This window comes from Pleurodeles waltl, chromosome 4_2 (genome assembly GCF_031143425.1).
Source record: "Pleurodeles waltl isolate 20211129_DDA chromosome 4_2, aPleWal1.hap1.20221129, whole genome shotgun sequence".
In the NCBI taxonomy this organism is placed as follows: domain Eukaryota; kingdom Metazoa; phylum Chordata; class Amphibia; order Caudata; family Salamandridae; genus Pleurodeles; species Pleurodeles waltl.
This window is the reverse complement of record NC_090443.1, coordinates 886,419,828-886,444,367: the sequence shown is the minus strand read 5'-3', so window position 1 is coordinate 886,444,367 and position 24,540 is coordinate 886,419,828. Positions and strand designations below refer to the sequence as shown.

The following is a 24,540-nucleotide window of genomic DNA, read 5'->3' as shown; positions in this document are numbered from 1 at the left end:
GTGTCCTGCTGGGTTGGCACAAAGGAGGTGAGCCTTTGAGGCTCACCGCCAGGTGTGACAATTCCTGCCTGGGAGAGGTGTTAGCATCTCCACCCAGTGCAGGCTTTGTTACTGGCCTCAGAGTGACAAAGGCACTCTCCCCATGGGGCCAGCAACATGTCTCGGTTTGTGGCAGGCTGCTAAAACTAGTCAGCCTACACAGATAGTCGGTTAAGTTTCAGGGGGCACCTCTAAGGTGCCCTCTGTGGTGTATTTTACAATAAAATGTACACTGGCATCAGTGTGCATTTATTGTGCTGAGAAGTTTGATACCAAACTTCCCAGTTTTCAGTGTAGCCATTATGGTGCTGTGGAGTTCGTGTTTGACAGACTCCCAGACCATATACTCTTATGGCTACCCTGCACTTACAATGTCTAAGGTTTTATTTAGACACTGTAGGGGTACCATGCTCATGCACTGGTACCCTCACCTATGGTATAGTGCACCCTGCCTTAGGGCTGTAAGGCCTGCTAGAGGGGTGTCTTACCTATACTGCATAGGCAGTGAGAGGCTGGCATGGCACCCGGAGGGGAGTGCCATGTCGACTTACTCGTTTTGTCCTCACTAGCACACACAAGCTGGCAAGCAGTGTGTCTGTGCTGAGTGAGAGGTCTCCAGGGTGGCATAAGACATGCTGCAGCCCTTAGAGACCTTCCTTGGCATCAGGGCCCTTGGTACTAGAAGTACCAGTTACAAGGGACTTATCTGGATGCCAGGGTCTGCCAATTGTGGATACAAAAGTACAGGTTAGGGAAAGAACACTGGTGCTGGGGCCTGGTTAGCAGGCCTCAGCACACTTTCAATTGTAAACATAGCATCAGCAAAGGCAAAAAGTCAGGGGGCAACCATGCCAAGGAGGCATTTCCTTACACAACCCCCCCCCAAACGAAAGAGGATGAGACTAACCTTTCCCAAGAGAGTCTTCATTTTCTAAGTGGAAGAACCTGGAAAGGCCATCTGCATTGGCATGGGCAGTCCCAGGTCTGTGTTCCACTATAAAGTCCATTCCCTGTAGGGAGATGGACCACCTCAACAGTTTAGGATTTTCACCTTTCATTTGCATCAGCCATTTGAGAGGTCTGTGGTCAGTTTGAACTAGGAAGTGAGTCCCAAAGAGGTATGGTCTCAGCTTCTTCAGGGACCAAACCACAGCAAAGGCCTCCCTCTCAATGGCACTCCAACGCTGCTCCCTGGGGAGTAACCTCCTGCTAATGAAAGCAACAGGCTGGTCAAGGCCATCATCATTTGTTTGGGACAAAACTGCCCCTATCCCATGTTCAGAGGCATCAGTCTGCACAATGAACTGCTTAGAATAATCTGGAGCTTTTAGAACTGGTGCTGAGCACATTGCCTGTTTCAGGGTGTCAAAGGCCTGTTGGCATTCCACAGTCCAGTTTACTTTCTTGGGCATTTTCTTGGAGGTGAGTTCAGTGAGGGCTGTCACAATGGATCCATATCCCTTCACAAACCTCCTGTAATACCCAGTCAAGCCAAGGAATGCCCTGACTTGAGTCTGGGTTTTTGGAGCTACCCAGTCCAGAATAGTCTGGATCTTGGGTTGGAGTGGCTGAACTTGGCCTCCACCTACAAGGTGTCCCAAGTAAACCACAGTTCCCTGCCCTATCTGGCATTTGGATGCCTTGATAGAGAGGCCTGCAGATTGCAGAGCCTTCAAAACCTTCCTCAGGTGGACCAGGTGATCCTGCCAGGTGGAGCTAAAGACAGCAATATCATCAAGATAAGCTGTGCTAAAGGACTCCAAGCCAGCAAGGACTTGATTCACCAACCTTTGGAAGGTGGCAGGGGCATTCTTTAAACCAAAGGGCATAACAGTAAACTGATAATGCCCATCAGGTGTGGAGAATGCTGTCTTTTCTTTTGCTCCAGGTGCCATTTTTATTTGCCAGTACCCTGCTGTCAAGTCAAAGGTACTTAGAAATTTGGCAGCACCTAATTTATCAATGAGCTCATCAGCTCTTGGAATTGGATGGGCATCTGTCTTGGTGACAGAATTGAGCCCTCTGTAGTCCACACAAAACCTCATCTCTTTCTTTCCATCTTTGGTGTGAGGTTTGGGGACTAAGACCACTGGGCTAGCCCAGGGGCTGTCAGAGCGCTCAATTACTCCCAATTCCAGCATCTTGTGGACTTCCACCTTGATGCTTTCCTTAACATGGTCAGACTGTCTAAAGATTTTGTTCTTGACAGGCATGCTGTCTCCTGTGTCCACATCATGGGTACACAGGTGTGTCTGACCAGGGGTTAAGGAGAAGAGTTCAGGAAACTGTTGTAGGACTCTCCTACAATCAGCTTGCTGTTGGCCAGAGAGGGTGTCTGAGTAGATCACTCCATCTACTGTACCATCTTTTAGGTCTGATGACAGAAGATCAGGGAGAGGTTCACTCTCTGCCTCCTGATCCTCATCTGTTACCATCAACAGATTGACATCAGCCCTGTCGTGGAAGAGCTTAAGGCGGTTTACATGGATCACCCTCTTGGGGCTCCTGCTTGTGCCCAGGTCCACCAAGTAGGTGACCTGACTCTTCCTCTCTAGTACTGGGTAAGGGCCACTCCATTTGTCCTGGAGTGCCCTGGGAGCCACAGGCTCCAGAACCCAGACTTTCTGCCCTGGTTGGAACTCAACCAGTGCAGCCTTTTGGTCATACCAAAACTTCTGGAGCTGTTGGCTGGCCTCAAGGTTTTTGGTTGCCTTTTCCATGTACTCTGCCATTCTAGAGCGAAGGCCAAGTACATAGTCCACTATGTCCTGTTTAGGCTCATGGAGAGGTCTCTCCCAGCCTTCTTTAACAAGGGCAAGTGGTCCCCTTACAGGATGACCAAACAGAAGTTCAAAGGGTGAGAATCCTACTCCCTTCTGTGGCACCTCTCTGTAAGCGAAAAGCAGACATGGCAAGAGGACATCCCATCTCCTTTTGAGCTTTTCTGGGAGCCCCATGATCATGCCTTTTAATGTCTTGTTGAATCTCTCAACCAAGCCATTAGTTTGTGGATGGTATGGTGTAGTGAATTTATAAGTCACTCCACACTCATTCCACATGTGCTTTAGGTATGCTGACATGAAGTTGGTACCTCTGTCAGACACCACCTCCTTAGGGAAACCCACTCTGGTAAAGATACCAATGAGGGCCTTGGCTACTGCAGGGGCAGTAGTCGACCTAAGGGGAATAGCTTCAGGATACCTGGTAGCATGATCCACTACTACCAGGATATACATATTTCCTGAGGCTGTGGGAGGTTCCAGTGGACCAACTATGTCCACACCCACTCTTTCAAAGGGAACCCCCACCACTGGAAGTGGAATGAGGGGGGCCTTTGGATGCCCACCTGTCTTACCACTGGCTTGACAGGTGGGGCAGGAGAGGCAAAACTCCTTAACCATGTTCGACATATTGGGCCAGTAGAAGTGGTTGACTAACCTCTCCCACGTCTTGGTTTGTCCCAAATGTCCAGCAAGGGGAATGTCATGGGCCAATGTTAGGATGAACTCTCTGAACAGCTGAGGCACTACCACTCTCCTAGTGGCACCAGGTTTGGGGTCTCTGGCCTCAGTGTACAGGAGTCCATCTTCCCAATAGACCCTATGCGTTCCATTTTTCTTGCCTTTGGACTCTTCAGCAGCTTGCTGCCTAAGGCCTTCAAGAGAGGGACAGGTTTCTTGTCCCTTACACAGCTCCTCCCTGGAGGGTCCCCCTGGGCCTAAGAGCTCAACCTGGTAAGGTTCAAGCTCCAAAGGCTCAGTTCCCTCAGAGGGCAGAACTTCTTCCTGAGAAGAGAGGTTCCCTTTCTTTTGCTGTGTTGCAGTTGGTTTCCCAACTGACTTTCCTGTTCTCTTGGTAGGCTGGGCCATTTTTCCAGACTCCAGCTCTACTTTTTCACCCTGTGCCTTGCATTGTGCTCTTGTTTTCACACACACCAGTTCAGGGATACCCAGCATTGCTGCATGGGTTTTTAGTTCTACCTCAGCCCATGCTGAGGACTCCAGGTCATTTCCAAGCAGACAGTCCACTGGGATATTTGAGGAGACCACCACCTGTTTCAGGCCATTGACCCCTCCCCATTCTAAAGTAACCATTGCCATGGGATGTACTTTTCTCTGATTGTCAGCGTTGGTGACTGTGTAAGTTTTTCCAGTCAGGTATTGGCCAGGGGAAACCAGTTTCTCTGTCACCATGGTGACACTGGCACCTGTATCCCTCAGGCCCTCTATTCTAGTCCCATTAATTAAGAGTTGCTGTCTGTATTTTTGCATGTTAGGCGGCCAGACAGCTAGTGTGGCTAAATCCACCCCACCCTCAGAAACTAGAGTAGCTTCAGTGTGGACCCTGATTTGCTCTGGGCACACTGTTGATCCCACTTGGAGACTAGCCATACCAGTGTTACCTGGATGGGAGTTTGGAGTGGAACCTTTCTTGGGACAGGCCTTGTCTCCAGTTTGGTGTCCATGCTGTTTACAGCTATGACACCAGGCCTTTTTGGGATCAAAGTTTTTACCCTTGTACCCATTGTTTTGTGAAGAGGCTCTGGGCCCACCCTCCTGTGCAGGTTTTTGGGGGCCTGTAGAAGACTCTTTACTATTTTTAGTTTTGGTTGTCTCATCACCCTTCCCCTGGGGAGTCTTTGTGACCCCTTTCTTTTGGTCACCCCCTGTTGAAGTCTTGGACACCCTTGTCTTGACCCAATGGTCCGCCTTCTTTCCCAATTCTTGGGGAGAAATTGGTCCTAGGTCTACCAGATGCTGATGCAGTTTATCATTGAAACAATTACTTAACAGGTGTTCTTTCACAAATAAATTGTACAGCCCATCATAATTACTTACACCACTGCCTTGAATCCAACCATCTAGTGTTTTCACTGAGTAGTCAACAAAGTCAACCCAGGTCTGGCTCGAGGATTTTTGAGCCCCCCTGAACCTAATCCTGTACTCCTCAGTGGAGAATCCAAAGCCCTCAATCAGGGTACCCTTCATGAGGTCATAAGATTCTGCATCTTGTCCAGAGAGTGTGAGGAGTCTATCCCTACACTTTCCTGTGAACATTTCCCAAAGGAGAGCACCCCAGTGAGATCTGTTCACTTTTCTGGTTACACAAGCCCTCTCAAAAGCTGTGAACCATTTGGTGATGTCATCACCATCTTCATATTTAGTTACAATCCCTTTAGGGATTTTCAACATGTCAGGAGAATCTCTGACCCTATTTATGTTGCTGCCACCATTGATGGGTCCTAGGCCCATCTCTTGTCTTTCCCTCTCTATGGCTAGGATCTGTCTTTCCAAAGCCAATCTTTTGGCCATCCTGGCTAACTGGATGTCCTCTTCACTGGGGTTATCCTCAGTGATTTCAGAGGTGTTGGTCTCTCCTGTGAGGGAACCAGCATCTCTGACTATTATTTTTGGAGTCAGGGTTTGAGGGACCCTGTTCTCCCTAGATAGGACTGGTAGGGGGGAATTGTCCTCCAAGTCACTATCCTCTTCCTCTGAGTTGCCACCCTCAGAGGGGTTGGCCTTTTGAAACTCTGCCAAAAGCTCCTGGAGCTGTATTTTGGTAGGTTTGGGGCCCATTGTTATTTTCTTTATTTTACAGAGTGACCTTAGCTCCCTCATCTTAAGATGGAGGTAAGGTGTGGTGTCGAGTTCCACCACAGTCACATCTGTGCTAGACATTTTGCTTCTAAAAGTTGGAATACTTTTTAAGAATCTACAACTGGTTCTAGAATCTAATTCAAACTTTTACAAACTTTTAAACTCTAAAAGAAATGCTAAACAGGATCTAACACAAGGCCCTAGCAGGTCTTTTAAGAATTTAGAAAACTTTTCAAATTGCAAAAATCAATTTCTAATGACAATTTTGGAATTTGTCGTGTGATCAGGTATTGGCTGAGTAGTCCAGCAAATGCAAAGTCTTGTACCCCACCGCTGATCCACCAATGTAAGAAGTTGGCTCTGTATGTGCTATTTCAAAGTAAGGAATAGCATGCACAGAGTCCAAGGGTTCCCCTTAGAGGTAAAATAGTGGTAAAAAGAGATAATACTAATGCTCTATTTTGTGGTAGTGTGGTCGAGCAGTAGGCTTATCCAAGGAGTAGTGTTAAGCATTTGTTGTACATACACATAGACAATAAATGAGGTACACACACTCAGAGACAAATCCAGCCAATAGGTTTTTATATAGAAAAAAATATCTTTCCTTAGTTTATTTTAAGAACCACAGGTTCAAATTCTACATGTAATATCTCATTCGAAAGGTATTGCAGGTAAGTACTTTAGGAACTTTAAAGCATAAAAATTGCATGTATACTTTACAAGTTATTGACAAATAGCTGTTTTAAAAGTGGACACTTAGTGCAATTTTTCACAGTTCCTAGGGGAGGTAAGTATTTGTTAGGTTAACCAGGTAAGTAAGACACTTACAGGGCTTAGTTCTTGGTCCAAGGTAGCCCACCGTTGGGGGTTCAGAGCAACCCCAAAGTCACCACACCAGCAGCTCAGGGCCGGTCAGGTGCAGAGTTCAAAGTGGTGCCCAAAACACATAGGCTAGAATGGAGAGAAGGGGGTGCCCCGGTTCCGGTCTGCTTGCAGGTAAGTACCCGCGTCTTCGGAGGGCAGACCAGGGGGGTTTTGTAGGGCACCGGGGGGGACACAAGTCCACACCGAGATTTCACCCTCAGCAGCGCGGGGGCGGCCGGGTGCAGTGTAGAAACAAGCGTCGGGTTTTCAATGTTAGTCTATGAGAGATCTCGGGATCTCTTCAGCGCTGCAGGCAGGCAAGGGGGGGATTCCTCGGGGAAACCTCCACTTGGGCGAGGGAGAGGGACTCCTGGGGGTCACTCCTCCAGTGAAAGTCCGGTCCTTCAGGTCCTGGGGGCTGCGGGTGCAGGGTCTCTCCCAGGCGTCGGGACTTTAGGTTCAAAGAGTCGCGGTCAGGGGAAGCCTCGGGATTCCCTCTGCAGGCGGCGCTGTGGGGGCTCAGGGGGGACAGGTTTTGGTACTCACAGTATCAGAGTAGTCCTGGGGTCCCTCCTGAGGTGTTGGATCGCCACCAGCCGAGTCGGGGTCGCCGGGTGCAGTGTGGCAAGTCTCACGCTTCTTGCGGGGAGCTTGCAGGGTTCTTTAAAGCTGCTGGAAACAAAGTTGCAGCTTTTCTTGGAGCAGGTCCGCTGTCCTCGGGAGTTTCTTGTCTTTTCGAAGCAGGGGCAGTCCTCAGAGGATGTCGAGGTCGCTGGTCCCTTTGGAAGGCGTCGCTGGAGCAGGATCTTTGGAAGGCAGGAGACAGGCCGGTGAGTTTCTGGAGCCAAGGCAGTTGTCGTCTTCTGGTCTTCCGCTGCAGGGGTTTTCAGCTGGGCAGTCCTTCTTCTTGTAGTTGCAGGAATCTAATTTTCTAGGGTTCAGGGTAGCCCTTATATACTAAATTTAAGGGCGTGTTTAGGTCTGGGGGGGTTAGTAGCCAATGGCTACTAGCCCTGAGGGTGGGTACACCCTCTTTGTGCCTCCTCCCAAGGGGAGGGGGTCACAATCCTAACCCTATTGGGGGAATCCTCCATCTGCAAGATGGAGGATTTCTAAAAGTTAGAGTCACCTCAGCTCAGGACACCTTAGGGGCTGTCCTGACTGGCCAGTGACTCCTCCTTGTTATTCTCATTATTTTCTCCGGCCTTGCCGCCAAAAGTGGGGCCTGGCCGGAGGGGGCGGGCAACTCCACTAGCTGGAGTGTCCTGCTGGGTTGGCACAAAGGAGGTGAGCCTTTGAGGCTCACCGCCAGGTGTGACAATTCCTGCCTGGGAGAGGTGTTAGCATCTCCACCCAGTGCAGGCTTTGTTACTGGCCTCAGAGTGACAAAGGCACTCTCCCCATGGGGCCAGCAACATGTCTCGGTTTGTGGCAGGCTGCTAAAACTAGTCAGCCTACACAGATAGTCGGTTAAGTTTCAGGGGGCACCTCTAAGGTGCCCTCTGTGGTGTATTTTACAATAAAATGTACACTGGCATCAGTGTGCATTTATTGTGCTGAGAAGTTTGATACCAAACTTCCCAGTTTTCAGTGTAGCCATTATGGTGCTGTGGAGTTCGTGTTTGACAGACTCCCAGACCATATACTCTTATGGCTACCCTGCACTTACAATGTCTAAGGTTTTATTTAGACACTGTAGGGGTACCATGCTCATGCACTGGTACCCTCACCTATGGTATAGTGCACCCTGCCTTAGGGCTGTAAGGCCTGCTAGAGGGGTGTCTTACCTATACTGCATAGGCAGTGAGAGGCTGGCATGGCACCCGGAGGGGAGTGCCATGTCGACTTACTCGTTTTGTCCTCACTAGCACACACAAGCTGGCAAGCAGTGTGTCTGTGCTGAGTGAGAGGTCTCCAGGGTGGCATAAGACATGCTGCAGCCCTTAGAGACCTTCCTTGGCATCAGGGCCCTTGGTACTAGAAGTACCAGTTACAAGGGACTTATCTGGATGCCAGGGTCTGCCAATTGTGGATACAAAAGTACAGGTTAGGGAAAGAACACTGGTGCTGGGGCCTGGTTAGCAGGCCTCAGCACACTTTCAATTGTAAACATAGCATCAGCAAAGGCAAAAAGTCAGGGGGCAACCATGCCAAGGAGGCATTTCCTTACAATAGTGTTTCCCCAACTCGGTGCATGTTCTCACAGGAATACGACTTACCCCCAGAGCTAAAGGAAATAGACCCTCGCTTATGGGCCAAAGGCAAAAATGATGTAGGCATTATGGATATCGACCCTATTGTAATAAAAATCAAACCAGGTGCCCGGTTACCTCGTGTTCCGCAATACAAATTACCTAAATCAAGCGAAAAAGGGCTCAAGGCAGTCATATCTGATCTTGTACATGCAGGTGTCATAAAGGAAATAGTGAGCAGCCCATGTAACAGTCCAATCCTTCCTGTTGTAAAGAAACAAAATGATGCTAATAGATTAGATGGTGAGCAATCAGTTACTGATAACACAGTATATCGATTAGTTATTGATCTCCGAGAAATAAATAAAATAGTAATTCCCCAGTTTCCCGTGGTCCCAGACATGAATAGTCTTTTCACCATGATTCCACCCTCTGCGTGTTTTTTCACCGTAATCGATTTGAAGAATGCCTTCTTTAGCATTCCAATTGCCGAAGAATCTCAATATTTGTTTAGCTTCGCGATTTTTGGTAGATCATTCGCGATGACAAGAGTTCCTCAAGGGTTTGTGGAGTCCCTGAGTATATATAGTCAATGTCTTAAACGTCAACTAGACCAATTCAATCCACCTTCAGGCTCTGCACTGTTGCAGTACATTGATGATATTTTAATTGCCTCAGATTCCATGACACAATGTAAGACTGATACTGTTGCATTATTACATCATTTAGCACCCCTGGGCCATAAGGTGTCCCTCCCAAAATTGCAGTATTGTAGAGAGGAGGTCACCTATCTAGGACACCTCCTCTCTAAGGAGGGAAGGAGATTACATCCAGACAGAATTAAACTGGTTCATACAATGACTGCACCACGCACCCCTTCTGAAGTCCGAGCATTTTTGGGATTTACATCCTTTTGCAGACAGTGGATTCCAAATTTTTGACTTATAGCAAAACCATTGACTGCTCTGACACTTTCAGATGTGCCCTCTCCTGTACCTTGGACTGACAAATGTGAGGAGGCTTTTCAAGATTTAAAAAAGGCGATGTGCTCTGCTCCTGTATTGGGTAATCCGGATTACAGCAAACCATTTGTTTTATTTGTGCATGAAAAGCATGGCTGTACATTGTCTGTTTTGACACAGGATCAAGGTGGGAGACAACGCCCTTGTGCATACTTCTCTTCCACCTTGGACACTGTGGTGCAAGCTTTGCCTACTTGTCTTAGAGGAGTGGCTTCTGCAGCAGCTGCGGTGAAACAAAGTGAAGGGTTTGTTGGTGGCAATCCGCTCACTGTGATGGTTCCTCATGCAGTTGATATTTTGTTAAACAAGACACAGACGCAGCACCTCACCAGTGCTCGTCTAACGGGTTACGAATTAACATTGTTCAGTCCAAATATTACTTTGAAGCGGTGCAATGTCTTGAACCCAGCTACGTTACTACCCCTCCCTCAGGACAATGTGGAATTTGATCATAATTGCATTTTTGCCACTGAGGAAGAAACCAAGGGACGGGTAGACTTAACAGACACTCCCCTATCTGACCCACAGGGAGAGCTGTTTGTAGATGGGTCTTGCTTCAAGTTACCAGATGGTACGACCACTGCAGCCTATGCCGTCACCACAGTAAAAACAGTGGTTGAATCTCATAGAATCACGCAAAATTCGGCACAGGCTGCAGAATTAATTGCCCTCACCAGAGCTTGTGAAATAAGTGAACATCTTAGTGTTAATATCTACACTGATAGCCAATATGCGTTTGGAGTAGCTCATAATTTTGGGCGACTCTGGGCGAATAGAGGCTTTATCACGTCACATGGCACTACCATTCAGCATGGCAACTTGATTGTGACACTTTTGAATGCTCTCAGCCTGCCCCGTCAGCTCGCAATCATTAAGTGTAGTGCCCACAAAAAAATTACTGATGATATAGGACGAGGAAATGCTTTTGCAGATGCTACAGCGAAAGCAACAGCACGAGCACCATTTGACAATGCATACATTGAGAGTAGCATCAAGGGAGAGCCCCAGAACGAAGTATTAGAAAATACCATGCAGTGTGTGAGAGATATTCAAGCAGAAGCAACAGCAGAGGAAAGGGAACAGTGGGAGAAGAACGGTAGACTAGACAGTGAGGGTTGTTACACAGATGACACAGACAGAAGAAGATGGATGTTACCTAATTGTTATGTACACGCTATGGTTACTATGGCCCACAGTCCTGCACACATCAGTGCCCAAGGCATCAAGACAACTTTGGACCATGTTTGGAGTAATCCTCTGATATCCAAAGCTGCTAATAACCTGGTTAAAAGTTGTATGGTGTGTGCAGTATACAATGCAGGAAAAGGGGCCCCTACGCCCCCTGGCCACTTTGCCCCTCCTGATCTCCCCTTTGAAGCTATACAGATGGATTTCATCCACATGGAACCGTGTAACAAACTGAAATACGTGTTAGTGGTAGTATGCATATTTTCAAAATGGATAGAGGCCTACCCATTAAAAGACAATGGTGCCCTCTCTACCGCCAAAATATTACTAAAAGAATATTTTCCTAGATACGCATTGCCACGATTAGTCTGGAGTGACAATGGCAGTCATTTTGCTAATGAGGTAATGGAGAAGGTCTGTACCGCCCTTAACATCAAACATCGATTTCATGCTGCAAATCACCCACAATCAGCGGGCCTTGTAGAAAGGTATAATTACACCTTGAAGAGCAAAATAGCTAAGATTTGTGCAGAAACCAACTTAAAATGGCCAGATGCTTTGCCCCTAGCATTAATGTCCATCAGGATGACTGCCAGTAGCAAGTCACGATTATCCCCCTATGAAGTTGTCATGGGGAGGCCAGCTAATATCTGGGGGGTACCACGACCAAAGAAGCTTTCTGAAGTGCAATATCCTTTGTTTGTAGATTATTGTAAACAATTGACTAAAGATTTGCGTTTGATCCACCAACAGGTCAAGGCCAGCCTACCGACTCCTCTTGAAGGCCCTGGTCACCCTTTTAAGCCAGGGGATTGGCTTATGACAAAGAATTTTCAAAGAACCAACAGTCTTCAGCCCAGGTGGCGAGGGCCAGCCCAGGTACTGCTTGCAACACAGACAGCGGTGAAAGTGGAAGGAAGGAAAAACTGGATACATGCTAGCCATTGTAAGCGTGCACCAATTCCACTACAATATACTCCAACAGCAGAATTACCGTTGTCTCCTGATTACAGAGAAGTAGGAAGACAGGAAACACCTCCACAGGTTTCAAGTGCTTCCACTTCTGCTCCTGAGGTGACACAGCAGCCCAGTGACTAAGGGTTGCTGTTTGAAGATCAACAAACTCATCGATACAACCTGCGTCCTCGCCCACCCAAATGAACAGAATTCTGAAGGTGCGTAAGGTGGTGACCCCTACGAAAAGCTACATTTACATCACCCTGATAGCTCCTAGCTTGGAACTACAAACTGAGGTCTCTTCTGAAAGGCCAAGGAATCCTTTGCTCAGCAGAATACGGCACGCCTGCCTTCATGAAATACAGTTCCCCGCTTTCACCGCCACCGGCATTTCCGATGCCATTGATGTACCAGCATTAAAACGAGCTATCCTCACTTATGTTACGCACACTTTGGGCGACGAGGTTGTAAATGACTGTGATGACTAAATTTTCAGCATGAACACGGATGACTAGCCTGTGCAACGACACCAGAACATTGGTCAGAACAACTGTCTCAAAGAGAACACAAGCATAGTGGGATGCAGCTTGTGCAACGCTATTATCTGTGCTAAGAGCATTGGGTAAATGGAGTTAACAGTTCTGTGACTGGCGAGAAAAACCAAGTACCAGTTCTACGGAAGCGGCCAGTCATTAGGGTTGGTGCGGTTTGTAGTCCCAGCGGTAAAAAAAGGTGCCTTTTTCTGTTTAATACCCAAGCACATCACTGATCTGGTTGAAATTGCTGGCCTCCGCCCTCATTTTTTCTGAGACACTGAACGAAACTGACAAACTATACTGAAGACGAACTTTGAAGTATCGCGACTTACTCACTGGGAGTTGAGACTCACCAGGAGTTAAAACTCGACAAGGAGAAGACAAGGGACCTAGGATCAAGCCAACATCTATTGTCCTGTATTTGAAAAACTTGTTCATGGACCAACCAGTGAAGCCTAACTGCTAGAGTGGAAAGCACGGCGGTGCTGAACCCTAGTGGGTGTGAACATTGAAAGAAAATTCACTTATCTGTATCTATACGTATATGATTATTAGTATAGTGATATCAATATTTTGCATTTACATATTTGGTAATTGTGTGGGTATATTTTTGAACACACATAGGCGGTTGAGACGAGTAAAACTGTACCATAGAAAGGTTGTAGGACCAAGGAGGAGAGCAAAATAAAATTATGAAAATATATCCATTTGGCAGGACAAATATCCCTCTAGAGAATAGAGAAGAGTGGCCTTATAACTATTTCTACAAAACAACAATGAAGTACCAGGTGACCCTTATGTTAATATGTATAATGTCCAGTGGTGTTGCATCATTGTTGCAAAATCCTACCTTACATCCATTGATAAAGGTTTAAGGAAAATTAGCTGAGACATGAAGTCTCACTGACTGCTGGATTTGCCGGCACTTGTCCAGACACCCTGAGGATCCTATAGGCCTTTATGAAGTACCAGTATCACCAAGCGAATATGAAAGAGGGGAAGTGTGTCTTGTACCAAATACCACTTGGAGATGTGACCAACAAGAATATCAATGGTACCCTAGGTGTGCGGTGCTCCCTAATACCCAGGCAGAATACAAGCTCTCCCCGATGCCTGGAGAGAATGCCACACTTAAAATGTTTCCCATATGTTTTGGTACCTATTTTTATGGGCAAAACCCAGAGGCAAAATTCATGGGAAAGATCCCTCCTGAACAATGTGTTTACACTTTGTTATTTGATATCAAAACAGGGAATTGGGATCTTGAAGGAGAGGAGAAAATAGACAGAAATTGGACGGCGTTAATTAATGGGACTCAGCAAAATTACACTGTAAATTATTGGAACCTGACTGTGGGAGAAAATGAGATTCTGGTAGATCCAGAAGGATTGTTATATGATCCCTCCAGAGAACAAGATAGAAACGGGAAAAATTCACCTGTAATATTATCCCGGGTTTTCCTTGGCCCCCTCTGGACGGCTAGATGTTCATATGTTGCACCCTGGGCAAATGTATCATTGCTAAATACAATTTGGGAGGATTACAAGTATTGCAATAATTCTGAGCATGACACCCCGGAGGGTGTAGGATTGCCCCGAATAAAATACAGCATTATAAATTCACAGATCCAGGGAGGCATGTACTTCGTATGTGGAAGAACTGCGTATAAAGTACTCCCTCTAAACTGGGAAGGGATATGTTCACTGGCATATTTGGCACCCAACATTACTGTGATATCAAATATATCATCTTCCCAGCCCCTTAACATGGGGAGTTTTGCACATAGGTACAAACGAGGGACGCCCATATTGGAGGAGCGAAAGAACTGGGTATTTCAAGTACTACATGTTCTTATTCCAGGATTTGAAATTTTCGACTTACAACTGGCAATGATGAATATGTCAGCTGAATTAGCCATTGCATTTAATGCCACCAGAGAGGCCATAGGAAGTGTACAGATAGAGATAAACTCTGCAGCCCAATTGGCGATACAAAATCGGCTTGCCCTAGACTTGATTACGGTACAAGAAGGAGGGGTATGTGTTTTAATCCAACATCAGTACCAGCAAAAGTGCTGCTATTTTGTCAACAAGTCATCAGAGATAGAATTGGATATTGGGAAAATAAAAGAAGCAGTACAGGTATTTGAAAAGGGGGGCCAATATGAAGGAGGCAATTTGAGTTTATCATGGTTATGGTCTTGGTTTGGGGGGTGGGGCTGGTTGTTTAAAGACATACTTTTTATAATAATAGCTATTATATTAAGTTGTTTGTTAGTACAGTGCTTACCTGCTTTCTGTTCCTGTTTAAAATTGTGTAAACTTCCGCCAGTGAAAATACTAGAAACCAATCGAGCTATGATGCAGAGAGAAGAGATAAATTCCCTAATGGCTATTGATCCCACTATCCTCACTACAGATACTGGTTGCTCATACCCATCGGTTGTTTATGTCCCCATGAATGCAAATTTTAAGGAAGTAGGAGTAAAATTCAACGTATATGAGGAAATTTAGAACTATTCAAACGTTGATTATGTTCAGAAAAAAAAAACTCAAAAAGGGTTGATTGTTAGAATCCACTCTGAATTGATTCGTTTCTTTTACACGTGTAAGTTTGAGCTTTTTTGGTCTCTGAACGCACTGTCTATCACATATGTTATCTTATGTATATTTGTTTAAGTAAAATAAGCCTGGTTCCACACCACCGGCTTGCAGCTGGTTTCTTTTCCTAACCGGGGCACGGTATTCATTATAATTATGTGTTCAAAATAACTAACTGACCTCGGCTGTTGTATTTTGGGGAGGGAAAGGCTGATATCTATACCTTTGAACCACGCAATCCTTTGAAGGGTCTCAAGAATGTGGGGAGTAAGGCAGCTGCAGAGGGGAGGCAAGGACAAAGCTGGGAATGGAACCGGTGTGTGGAAACTGATTAACTCCTTAAAATATCTGTATGACGTATATCATTATTTACACACTTTATGTATCCTTTGATGTATGAGTATAAATATCACTGTTAAACGCTTCATGCTAGCACACTTTACTTCGGGCCTGGGATGCCAGTGGTAAACCTGTCCTCTTTGCTGCAGCAAAAATAAACAGACCTTTGGTCATTGATTTTTCACTCCGGCTCTCCGTGTCAAAAACTCCTTTGTAAATGCATTTGTAAGTATCTGCAAATATGTGCATTTGACACCTGATAAGGATTCGTCACCGACATCGTACGATGACAGTCCTCGCACGGATTGAAAGCAGTCTTCAGGGAATCCTCGACGCACCAAATTTCACACAAAAACTTGACAAAACGGTAGAATTAGGTAAAAAAAAAAAAAAAATAGACCAGGGTAGCTCTTTTCCGGATCGAGTGGCGTGGAAAGAAAAGAACTGACGTCACTGCGCGAGGGTGGCGTCTATGTACTACTCCTGACATCATCATGGCGACTACGACGCCAATGACGCCACCTACCAACGCACAAGGGTATTGCGCGAAGAAAAACCTCTAGATCCAGTCCGAATCCTGGGGAAATTCTAAGGTAAGGAATCTGCAACTAGAAGTCTCTATCAGATATCAGCTGTGGGAATTTCTTTCTCTGATAGCAATCTGCGAGCATATTCTTTCACTATTAATTCAGCTCCATGATGATAATTATGCACTTGCTAGGTGGGATAACAAGGGGCAACTGACAGAAGACTGGTGTCAAGGGGAGTACCCTAAGGGTGTGTTCTTGTCCCCACCTTTTTCTCTTTATATATTAATGATATTGTTTCCTCTCTACTTAGAGTGGAGGTTGATGCTTCATCATTAGGTGCACAGAAAATTCCAGTCCTGCTCTTAGCAGATGATACACTCCTGATATCTAAAACCCCAAGCGGACTACAAAAACTCCTCATGTTCTTTGAGGACTTCTGTTACATGCAGGGACTTGAAATCAATGCTTCAAATGACATTTAATCCTCACAGATCCTTCAAAGGAAAGTTTAGGTTGAAAGGTACCCCACTTGAAAAGGTGAATACATTCAGTTACCTGGGCCTAATATTAACAGAAAAAATGACATTGAGACCATACCTTGCGAAGCAGGCGCTACAACTACAACTAAAGCATACAGGGGTTTTAATAAAGGATTTTAATCTTTCTTACACTAAGCCAATAGCCCTGCACTCCAGATTTATGAAACTAAGGCTGTGAGCTCGGCTCTTTATGGGGCCAAACTATAGGGTTACGCCAAAGCTCAAGAATTAACAACTTCTGAAAACAATTTCTTAAGAAAACTTGCACCCCTTCCGCTAAGCACTCCGCTGTTTCCCCTTTTTAAGGACCTAGGCATGACGCACATTGGTTATAAGGCTTGCCTACGTCCTCTCTTGCACTGGCGGTGACTTTGGACCACCCCAAAGCTTGCCTCATATACTGCAGCCCTGCAGGTCATTTTAGACACATTAAAGAGTTACTTTATTCGCTTGGGCTTAATGAACTCGGGAATTCTCCAACCACTGCCTCTTTTCAGTCAAAAGTCAACCTAAAAAAACAGTACTGGAAGATAGTAGACTCTGAGGAAATGGGGGAAGCACTTCACTGTACATCATCATGTGAATTTGCTAACCTAAAAGATCTGCAAATGTGAGGTCTTCTGGGACATAATCACGGTGCCCAGAGAAAGGAAATTGTACTTCCAGTTTTGCATAGGTACCTTGCCACTAAGATCATTTACTGGTCATTGGTCACCTGAGGGGATAATTACATGCTCAGCTTGTAAAGCACCTATCAAAAATCTCCCTCATGTCCTATTTGCTTACCCTGCCTACGCTGCCTCCCGTAGGAAATGGTTCACCCCTGCTTGTAGATTCCTGGGAGTCCGCAGGTCCAATGTAGCCCTAAGAATTCTTAGGTCAGATACTCATTTGACTCTGGTGATCGCTGTCGCCAAGTTTTTTGGGGCAAGATGGATTCTTAGAGAGAAACTTTTATCTGCATGATGGTTTTTAGTAATAATGTATTAACATTCTCCAAAAGAGTGCTTTAGGTTTTATTATTTTTATCACTTATTTAGGGGACTGGGGTCACTCCATAAATGACACAGGGTGCTGGCGCAATTGCACAAATGCCACGCTCTGCCCGCCTTCCTACAACTAACCCACATTACTACACCAGAAGCCCTAAAACTGCAACACAGATGGAGGGGACAATTGTTCCATACCTCCTTCTTGGCGTATGCCCAGGGAGCAGCCATATGGATAAGGGCGGCGATTCCGTTTCAGTCCACAATACAAACATTGACACATATGGTTGATATGTACTACTCAGGGGACTTCTGGATGGAGAGCCGATAGTACTAGGATGTTTTTATGCTCCGTACCAAGAACAAGATTCTTTTTACGCACGCTTATCCACCGTGTTATCGGACTGGGCTCACCTGCCGTGGGTGCTGGGTGGGGTCTCAAATGCGTTACCTGATGTTCTCCTTGACCGTTCACACCCACCCCTTCTGTGCGCCGCACCGGTTACCAGGCCAGAGTATTGCGACAATGGGTTGAGGGTTGGGACCCAGTGGATGTATGGCGGAGCCGTAATGGGGACACAAAGGAATATTTCTTTTACTCCTACCCGCATATGCTCCATTCCTGCTTAGACTGATTCCTGTGCGCTTCCAGCCTACAGTACGACATAACCCATGCTACATATTTAGACAAGACGTTATCTGATCATTACCGGCTTGAGATCCAGCTAACCTGGGGAAAGGTAGCCACCCCGATACCAACATGGCACCTACAGCCCATGTTATTAAAAGACACGGTCTATAGGGACACACTAGCTACTACTATAGACACATTCTTTTCAGAAAACAGACACTGCCTCCTCTCCACTGTTCAAGTGGGAGGCGTTCAAGGTGGCAATACTGGGGTGCTCCATTTCTATGTGGGTGGGTGGGAGCACAGGCGGAAATTTTGAAGGACCTCACACACCTAGAAAATAATCTGGGCGCCTTGGAATGACAGGCAACCCTAGATGACACCAAGGCAGCGCAATTACAAACAGCACGGATACGACATGCGGAACTCCTAGTGCGCTTGCGAGTTGTGGATTGCGGATCATATACCCAAAGGGCACATGCAGAGGCAGACAAACCTGGCGCCCTTCTTGCCAAATTAGTCAGTCAACAGCAATCTCCCACACCTATATTAACAATACAATTTCCAGAGTTGGGAATAGTAAATAATCAGACTAGCATCAACAACACCTTCTGTCAATACTATGTTGACCTCTATGCGCGCCTCTGCCTGAAGGCCACACCACCATACACGTTTCTGCACAAATATCCACGCTGCGAGCTCCAATCGCGATCACTGAGATCTGCGAGGCACTGAAGGAGATGGCCCGTAATAAGACCCCCCCGGTTTGATGGATTACTAGTAGAATTTTATGCCAAATACGGCAATCGCCTACTCCCCCCTACTTAGAGAAGTTATATAATAAGTCTCTCGAAGAAGAAATGCTTCCGGTCACAACTAGAGAAGAAGTAGTGACTTTCCTACTTAAACCGGATAGATATCCTACACGTATGTCCTCTTACAGACCCGTCTATATTAAATACAGAATATAATCTCCTTAGTAAAGTGTTAGCGCGCAGACTCCTCCCACTTCTTCTGAGGCTACTACACACTGACCAATGTGGATTCGTTCCACGCCGCGGTACATCGATGAATATCCGCTACTTATTTCACTTGACAGATGAGACGAAACACCAATATCCGCATACTGGCTGCATTTCTTTAGATATGCGACGAGGATTCTACACTCTCAGCTGGAACTACATGTATGCCTATGGCATACCCCCAGCTTTTATACAGTGGGTGAAGCTCTAATACACGGCTCCAACTGCTAGGGCCAAGGCAGGTGCGCACATCTCCACCTCTTACCCCATATATCATAGAACTAGGCAGGGTTGTCCACTCTACCTCCTTTTATTTATAGTGTTTAGGAAGATATACTGTCTCAAAGAAAGATAGTGTGCACAGAGTCCAAAGGTTCCCCTTTGAGGTCGATAGTAAAAAAAATTAGATAATACTAATGCTCTATTTTGTGGTAGTGTGGTCGAGCAGTAAGCTTATCAGAGTGTAGTGTTAAGCACTTCTTGTACACACACAGGCAATAAATGAGAACACACATTCAAAGACTTAATTCCAGGCTAATAGGTTTTTTATGGAAAAATATATTTTCTTAATTTATTTTTAGAACCACAAGATTCAAATTTTAGGTAAGTACATAAATTGCAAAGTACTTCACACAGGTAAGTTTAGAACTTTGATTTAAAACAGTACTAGACACAATTTTAGTTAAAATAGAAAATAGCTAAAAAATCAACAGTTCCTGGGGGAGGAAAGTATTGGTTAGTTTTTCAGGTAAGTAAAGCACTTTCAAGTTCAGTCTCCTGGGCATAGGCAGCCCCACCGTTGGGGGGTTCAAGGCACCCCAACGCCACCGCACCAGCAACACGGGACAGGTCAGGTGCAGAGGTCAAAGGAAGGCCCAAAACACACAGGCGCCTATGGAGAACAGGGGTGCTCCGGTTCCAGTCTGCTAGGAGATAAGTACCTGCATCCTCGGGGAGCAGACAAGGGTTTTTTTGTAGAGCACTGGGAGCGGGGGGAGGGGCACACAGGCACACAAAATACACCCTCAGCGGCACAGGGGTGGCCGGGTGCAGTGTGCAAATTAGGCATCGGGTTTTGTATTGAAAACAGTGGAGGGACTCGGGGGTCACTCTGGCGATGCAGGCAGGGCACAGGGGGGCTTCTCAGGCCAGCCACCAACTGGGCTAGTATGAGGGCCGCCTGCTGATCACTCCTGCACTGGTAGGTGGTCCCTCTCGATACTGGGGGCCACGGGTGCATTGCTTGGTCCAGGCATTGGGTTCCTTTGCTACCAGGCAGTCGCGGTCAGTGGAGCCTCTGGATCCTATATGCAGGCGTCGCTGTGGGGGTACAGGAGGGGTCAAATCAGGGTGTCCACGTTGTTGGAGTCGCCTAAGAGTCCTCTCTGCAGTGTTGGTTTCTCCAAAGTCGAGCCAGGGGCGTCAGGTGCAGAGTGTGAAGACTCAAGCTTCTAGGGGGAATTGAGAGTCTCTTTAAAGTTAGTTTCTTGCTGCTGTTTTGCAGTTGTTTCTAGATAGAGCCGCTGTCCTCAGGAGGTTCTTGGTCCTTTAGTTACAGGTCAGTCCTCTGAGTCCTCAGAGGTTGCGGGTCCAGCTGGATGAGTCGCTGTGAAGGTTCTTTGAGTCTGGAGATAGGCTGGTAGGGCTGGGGCCAAGTCAGGTGTCCTCTCAGTCGTCGTCTCAGTTGTCTCTGCAGGGCTTTCAGGTCAGCAATCCTTCTTGTAGGTTGCAGGAACCTGATTTCCTGGGTTCAGGGTCGCCCCTAAATACTTAATTTAGGGGTGTGTTTAGGTCTGGGGGGCAGAAGCCAATAGCTACTGTGCTGTAGGGTGGCTAAACCCTCTTTGTGCCTCCTCCCTGAGGGGAGGGGAGCACATCCCTATTCCTATTGGGGCGATCCTCCAAAACCAAGATGGAGGATTTCTTAAGGCAGGGGTCACTTCAGCTCAGGACACCTTAGGGGCTGTCTTTACTTGTGGGTGACTCCTTGTTTTTATCATTATCTACTTCAGACTTGCCGCCAAAAGTGGGGTCTGTGTCCGGAGGTGTGGGCATCTCCACTAGCTCGGATGCCCTGGGGCATTGTAACAACAGGCATGAGCCTTTGTGGCTCACCGCCAGGTGTTACAGTTCCTGCAGGGGGAGGTGAGAAGCACCTCCACCCAGTGCAGGCTTTGTTCCTGGTCACAGAGTAACAAAGGCACTCACTCAATGTGGCCAGAAACGCGTCTGGTTGTGGCAGACTGGTAGGTACTGGTCAGCCTCACAGTAGGAATTGGACTGGTATAAAGGGGGCATCTCTAAGATGCCCTGTGTGTGCATTTTTCAATAAATCCCACACTGGCATCAGTGTGGATTTATTGTGCTGCGAAGGTTGATACCAAACTTCCCAGATTTCAATGTAGCCATTATGGAACTGTGGAGTTCGTAATTGACTGACTCCCAGACCATATACTCTTTATGTCTAACCTACACTTACAATGTCTAAGGTTTGGCTTAGACACTGTAGGGGCATAGTGCCCCTGCAACTATGCCCTCACCTGTGGTATACTGCACCCTGTCTTAGGGCTATAAGGCTTGCTAGAGGGGTGACTTACCTATGCCACAGGCAGTGGTTTGAGGGCATGACTCGGTGAGGAGAGTGCCATGTCGACTTAGTCATTTTCTCCCCACCAGCACACACAAGCTGTGAGGCAGTGTGCATGTGCTGTGTGAGGGGTCCCCAGGGTGGCATAAGACATGCTGCAGCCCTTAGAGACCTTCCCTGGCCACAGGGCCCTTGGTACCAAGAGTACCAGTTACAAGGGGCTTATCTGTGTGCAAGGTCTGTGCCAATTGTGGGAACAAAGGTAAAGTTTAGGGAAGGAACACTGGTGCTGGGGCCTGGGTAGCAGGGCCACAGCACACTTTCAATCATAACTGACATCAACAAAAGGCAAAAAGTTAGGGGGTAACCATGTGTAAGGAAATGCATCCTTGGCATGGTTACCCCGTGACTTTTTGCATTTGCGCCACTGTGCCGCTGAGGGTGTGTTTTGTGTGCCTACTTGTATCCCCCCCAATGCTCTACAAAACCCCCCTGGTATGCCCCGAGGACGCAGGTACTTACCTGCTGGCAGACTGTAACCAGAGCACCCCCGTTCTCCATAGGCGCCTATGTGTTTTGGGCACCTCTTTAACCTCTGCACCTGAATCGCCCTGAGCTGCTGGTGTGGTAACTTTGGGGTTGCCTTGAACCCCCAACGGTGGGCTGCCTACGCCCCAGAAGTGAGATTTGTAAGTCTTTTATTTACCTCTTAATCTAACCTTTACTTACCTCCCCCAGGAACTATGGATTTTTGCACTGTGTCCACTTTGAAAATAGCTTATTGCCATTTTTACAAAGACTGTATATGATATTGATTTTATTCAAAGTTCCTAAAGTATCTAAGTGAAGTACCTTACATTTAAAGTGTTTAATGTAAATCTTGAACCTGTGGTTCTTAAAATAAACTAAGAAAATATATTTTTCAATATAAAAACCTATTGGCCTGGAGTAAGTCTTTGAGTGTGTGTTCCTCATTTATTGCCTGTGTGTGTACAAAAAAATGCTTAACACTACCATCTGATGACCCAACTTCTCGACCACACTACCACAAAATAGAGCATTAGTGTTATCTAATTTTGCCACTATCTTACCTCTAACTTACTTTGAGATAGTATATACAGAGCCAACTTCCTACAAACATTATCACTTGCATTCTTCCAACATGCAAGGTTGGATGATCATTCAATTGTGTAAGCTCCTGTAGTTGTAGTAGTTATTACTGCAACTGCTATTGCGTATTATAAATAACATTTAGAAAATTCACCTTTGGGAATCCACGTTTTTATCATCGCAGGACAGAAGAGCAAATAAGAGGGTCCATGGGTGGCGTAAAGTGAGCACTGCAAGGAGCCTTGACTATACAGGGAGCTAGGTCATCTGGAAAGAAAGGATGCAGAAAAGGCTTTCCACTGGGAGTACTGAGGGTAATGAAGATAAAAGTAACATAGAAAGCTCAAGGATAAAAGACCACAGCTGGAGAACAGGGTGTTCCCGCGGAGGCCATTTCAAGTTCAAAAGACAGTATGGCAAAAACAATGGAAAAGGCTTGAAGCCTTTCCATGTTTAGTTCTACTTGGACAGGAGGGAGTACTAAGGGTTACAAGTTACGTGACTTGGGAAGAGCACGAAAGCAAGGCTATGTCGGTTTTACAGCGTGATCTTAAGGGGCCAACGGCCAGGGAAATAATGGGCCACATGACTTCCTGCTAAGTCAAGTGTGTCCAACTTTGGTATCATGAGAACTAGAACCATGTCAGTTTTGACAGGCTTATCATAGGTTGAAAATGGATTTCAATGTAGAATTTACACTTAGATTCAGTCTATGTAATTTTATCTCACATTAATATCCTGAAACCATGTTATGGGTATGTCCTCTTGGGCCCACTCTGGACTCTACTGCTCAGCAGGGGTAGGTCCTGCCCACAGGCTTTAGTGACTTCTTACACTGACCACCCAAAAACCCAACCCAGATTTACTCCAAGGGCAGATTTTGCTTTAGATATACAGGCAGGAGGATCTGCATAGACCTCTATATGCTTCATCCTCTGAAGTCGTAAATCCTAATTCAACTGTCTTGATGTGAGATGAAATTACACAAACAAGTGATTCTCAGCTTCCCCATAGCTTGGCCTAAATACCATTCAATGAGGTCAGTGGAGATTCTTAAATTTAACAGAGCACTGCAAGACCATCAAATCAGATCTACTGGCTTTAATGTTAAAGGGGTTGCTTTCTTGGCAAAATATGAATAGAACATATGCTTTGTACTAGCCGCAACAAGGACACCATACAATACATTTCAACTTACCCACTTGCCCAGATAGGCTGGAAGAATTGGTGGTTTTCTTTGCTGAAGAAAAAACATCACCATTAAGGCAAATGAATAGGACGGAATTCCCCCTTCTGACTGACAGTCAATATGACAAAGCTGTAAAAAGAAAAGCATTCTTGAGTCTAATATTCAGCTTCACAAATAAAAAAGATAACAAGTGAAACTGCAGCATGAACTGCACAGGAAGACAGCCTAAAAACTAATTTCTGATTTTTCAGCATAGCTGAAAAAGCTCTTTTTTGTGTGAACATTCTATGGCGTTGTTTAAAAATAGAAATGCATGAAGCAATGTAATTTGTATAGTACTGGACGTCCTTCTCAACTGGGATTTTGGAAATATACCAACTGACTCAAATACATTGTACTGTACTTGTATATTATGATTTTGACAATAAGCATTCTTCTGAAATTTAAAAAATGCATGTTTATAAAGTTGATAAATTAATCCAACTTACATCTGGGTAACAGTTTGACAATTCTGGAATGTTAACATACAAAGGTTTGAATTTTTCTACCTGTGTTTATTTACTTAGCAATGTTGGCTATAACGTATTGACAATCAATAGGAAATGT

General features: G+C 45.9%; 1 protein-coding gene across 6 annotated transcripts in view; it reads right to left on the bottom strand.

Annotated features, from left to right (window-relative positions):
* Window positions 1–24,540, bottom strand: part of TUT4 (terminal uridylyl transferase 4) — a 1,006,035-nt gene that overhangs the window by 688,861 nt on the left and 292,634 nt on the right. For all 6 annotated transcript variants that reach the window (XM_069232665.1, XM_069232664.1, XM_069232661.1 and 3 more), the window contains one exon: window positions 23,944–24,063. In XM_069232665.1, coding sequence (XP_069088766.1) covers window positions 23,944–24,063 — 120 coding nt within the window. The remainder of the gene's footprint in view (window positions 1–23,943; window positions 24,064–24,540) is intronic.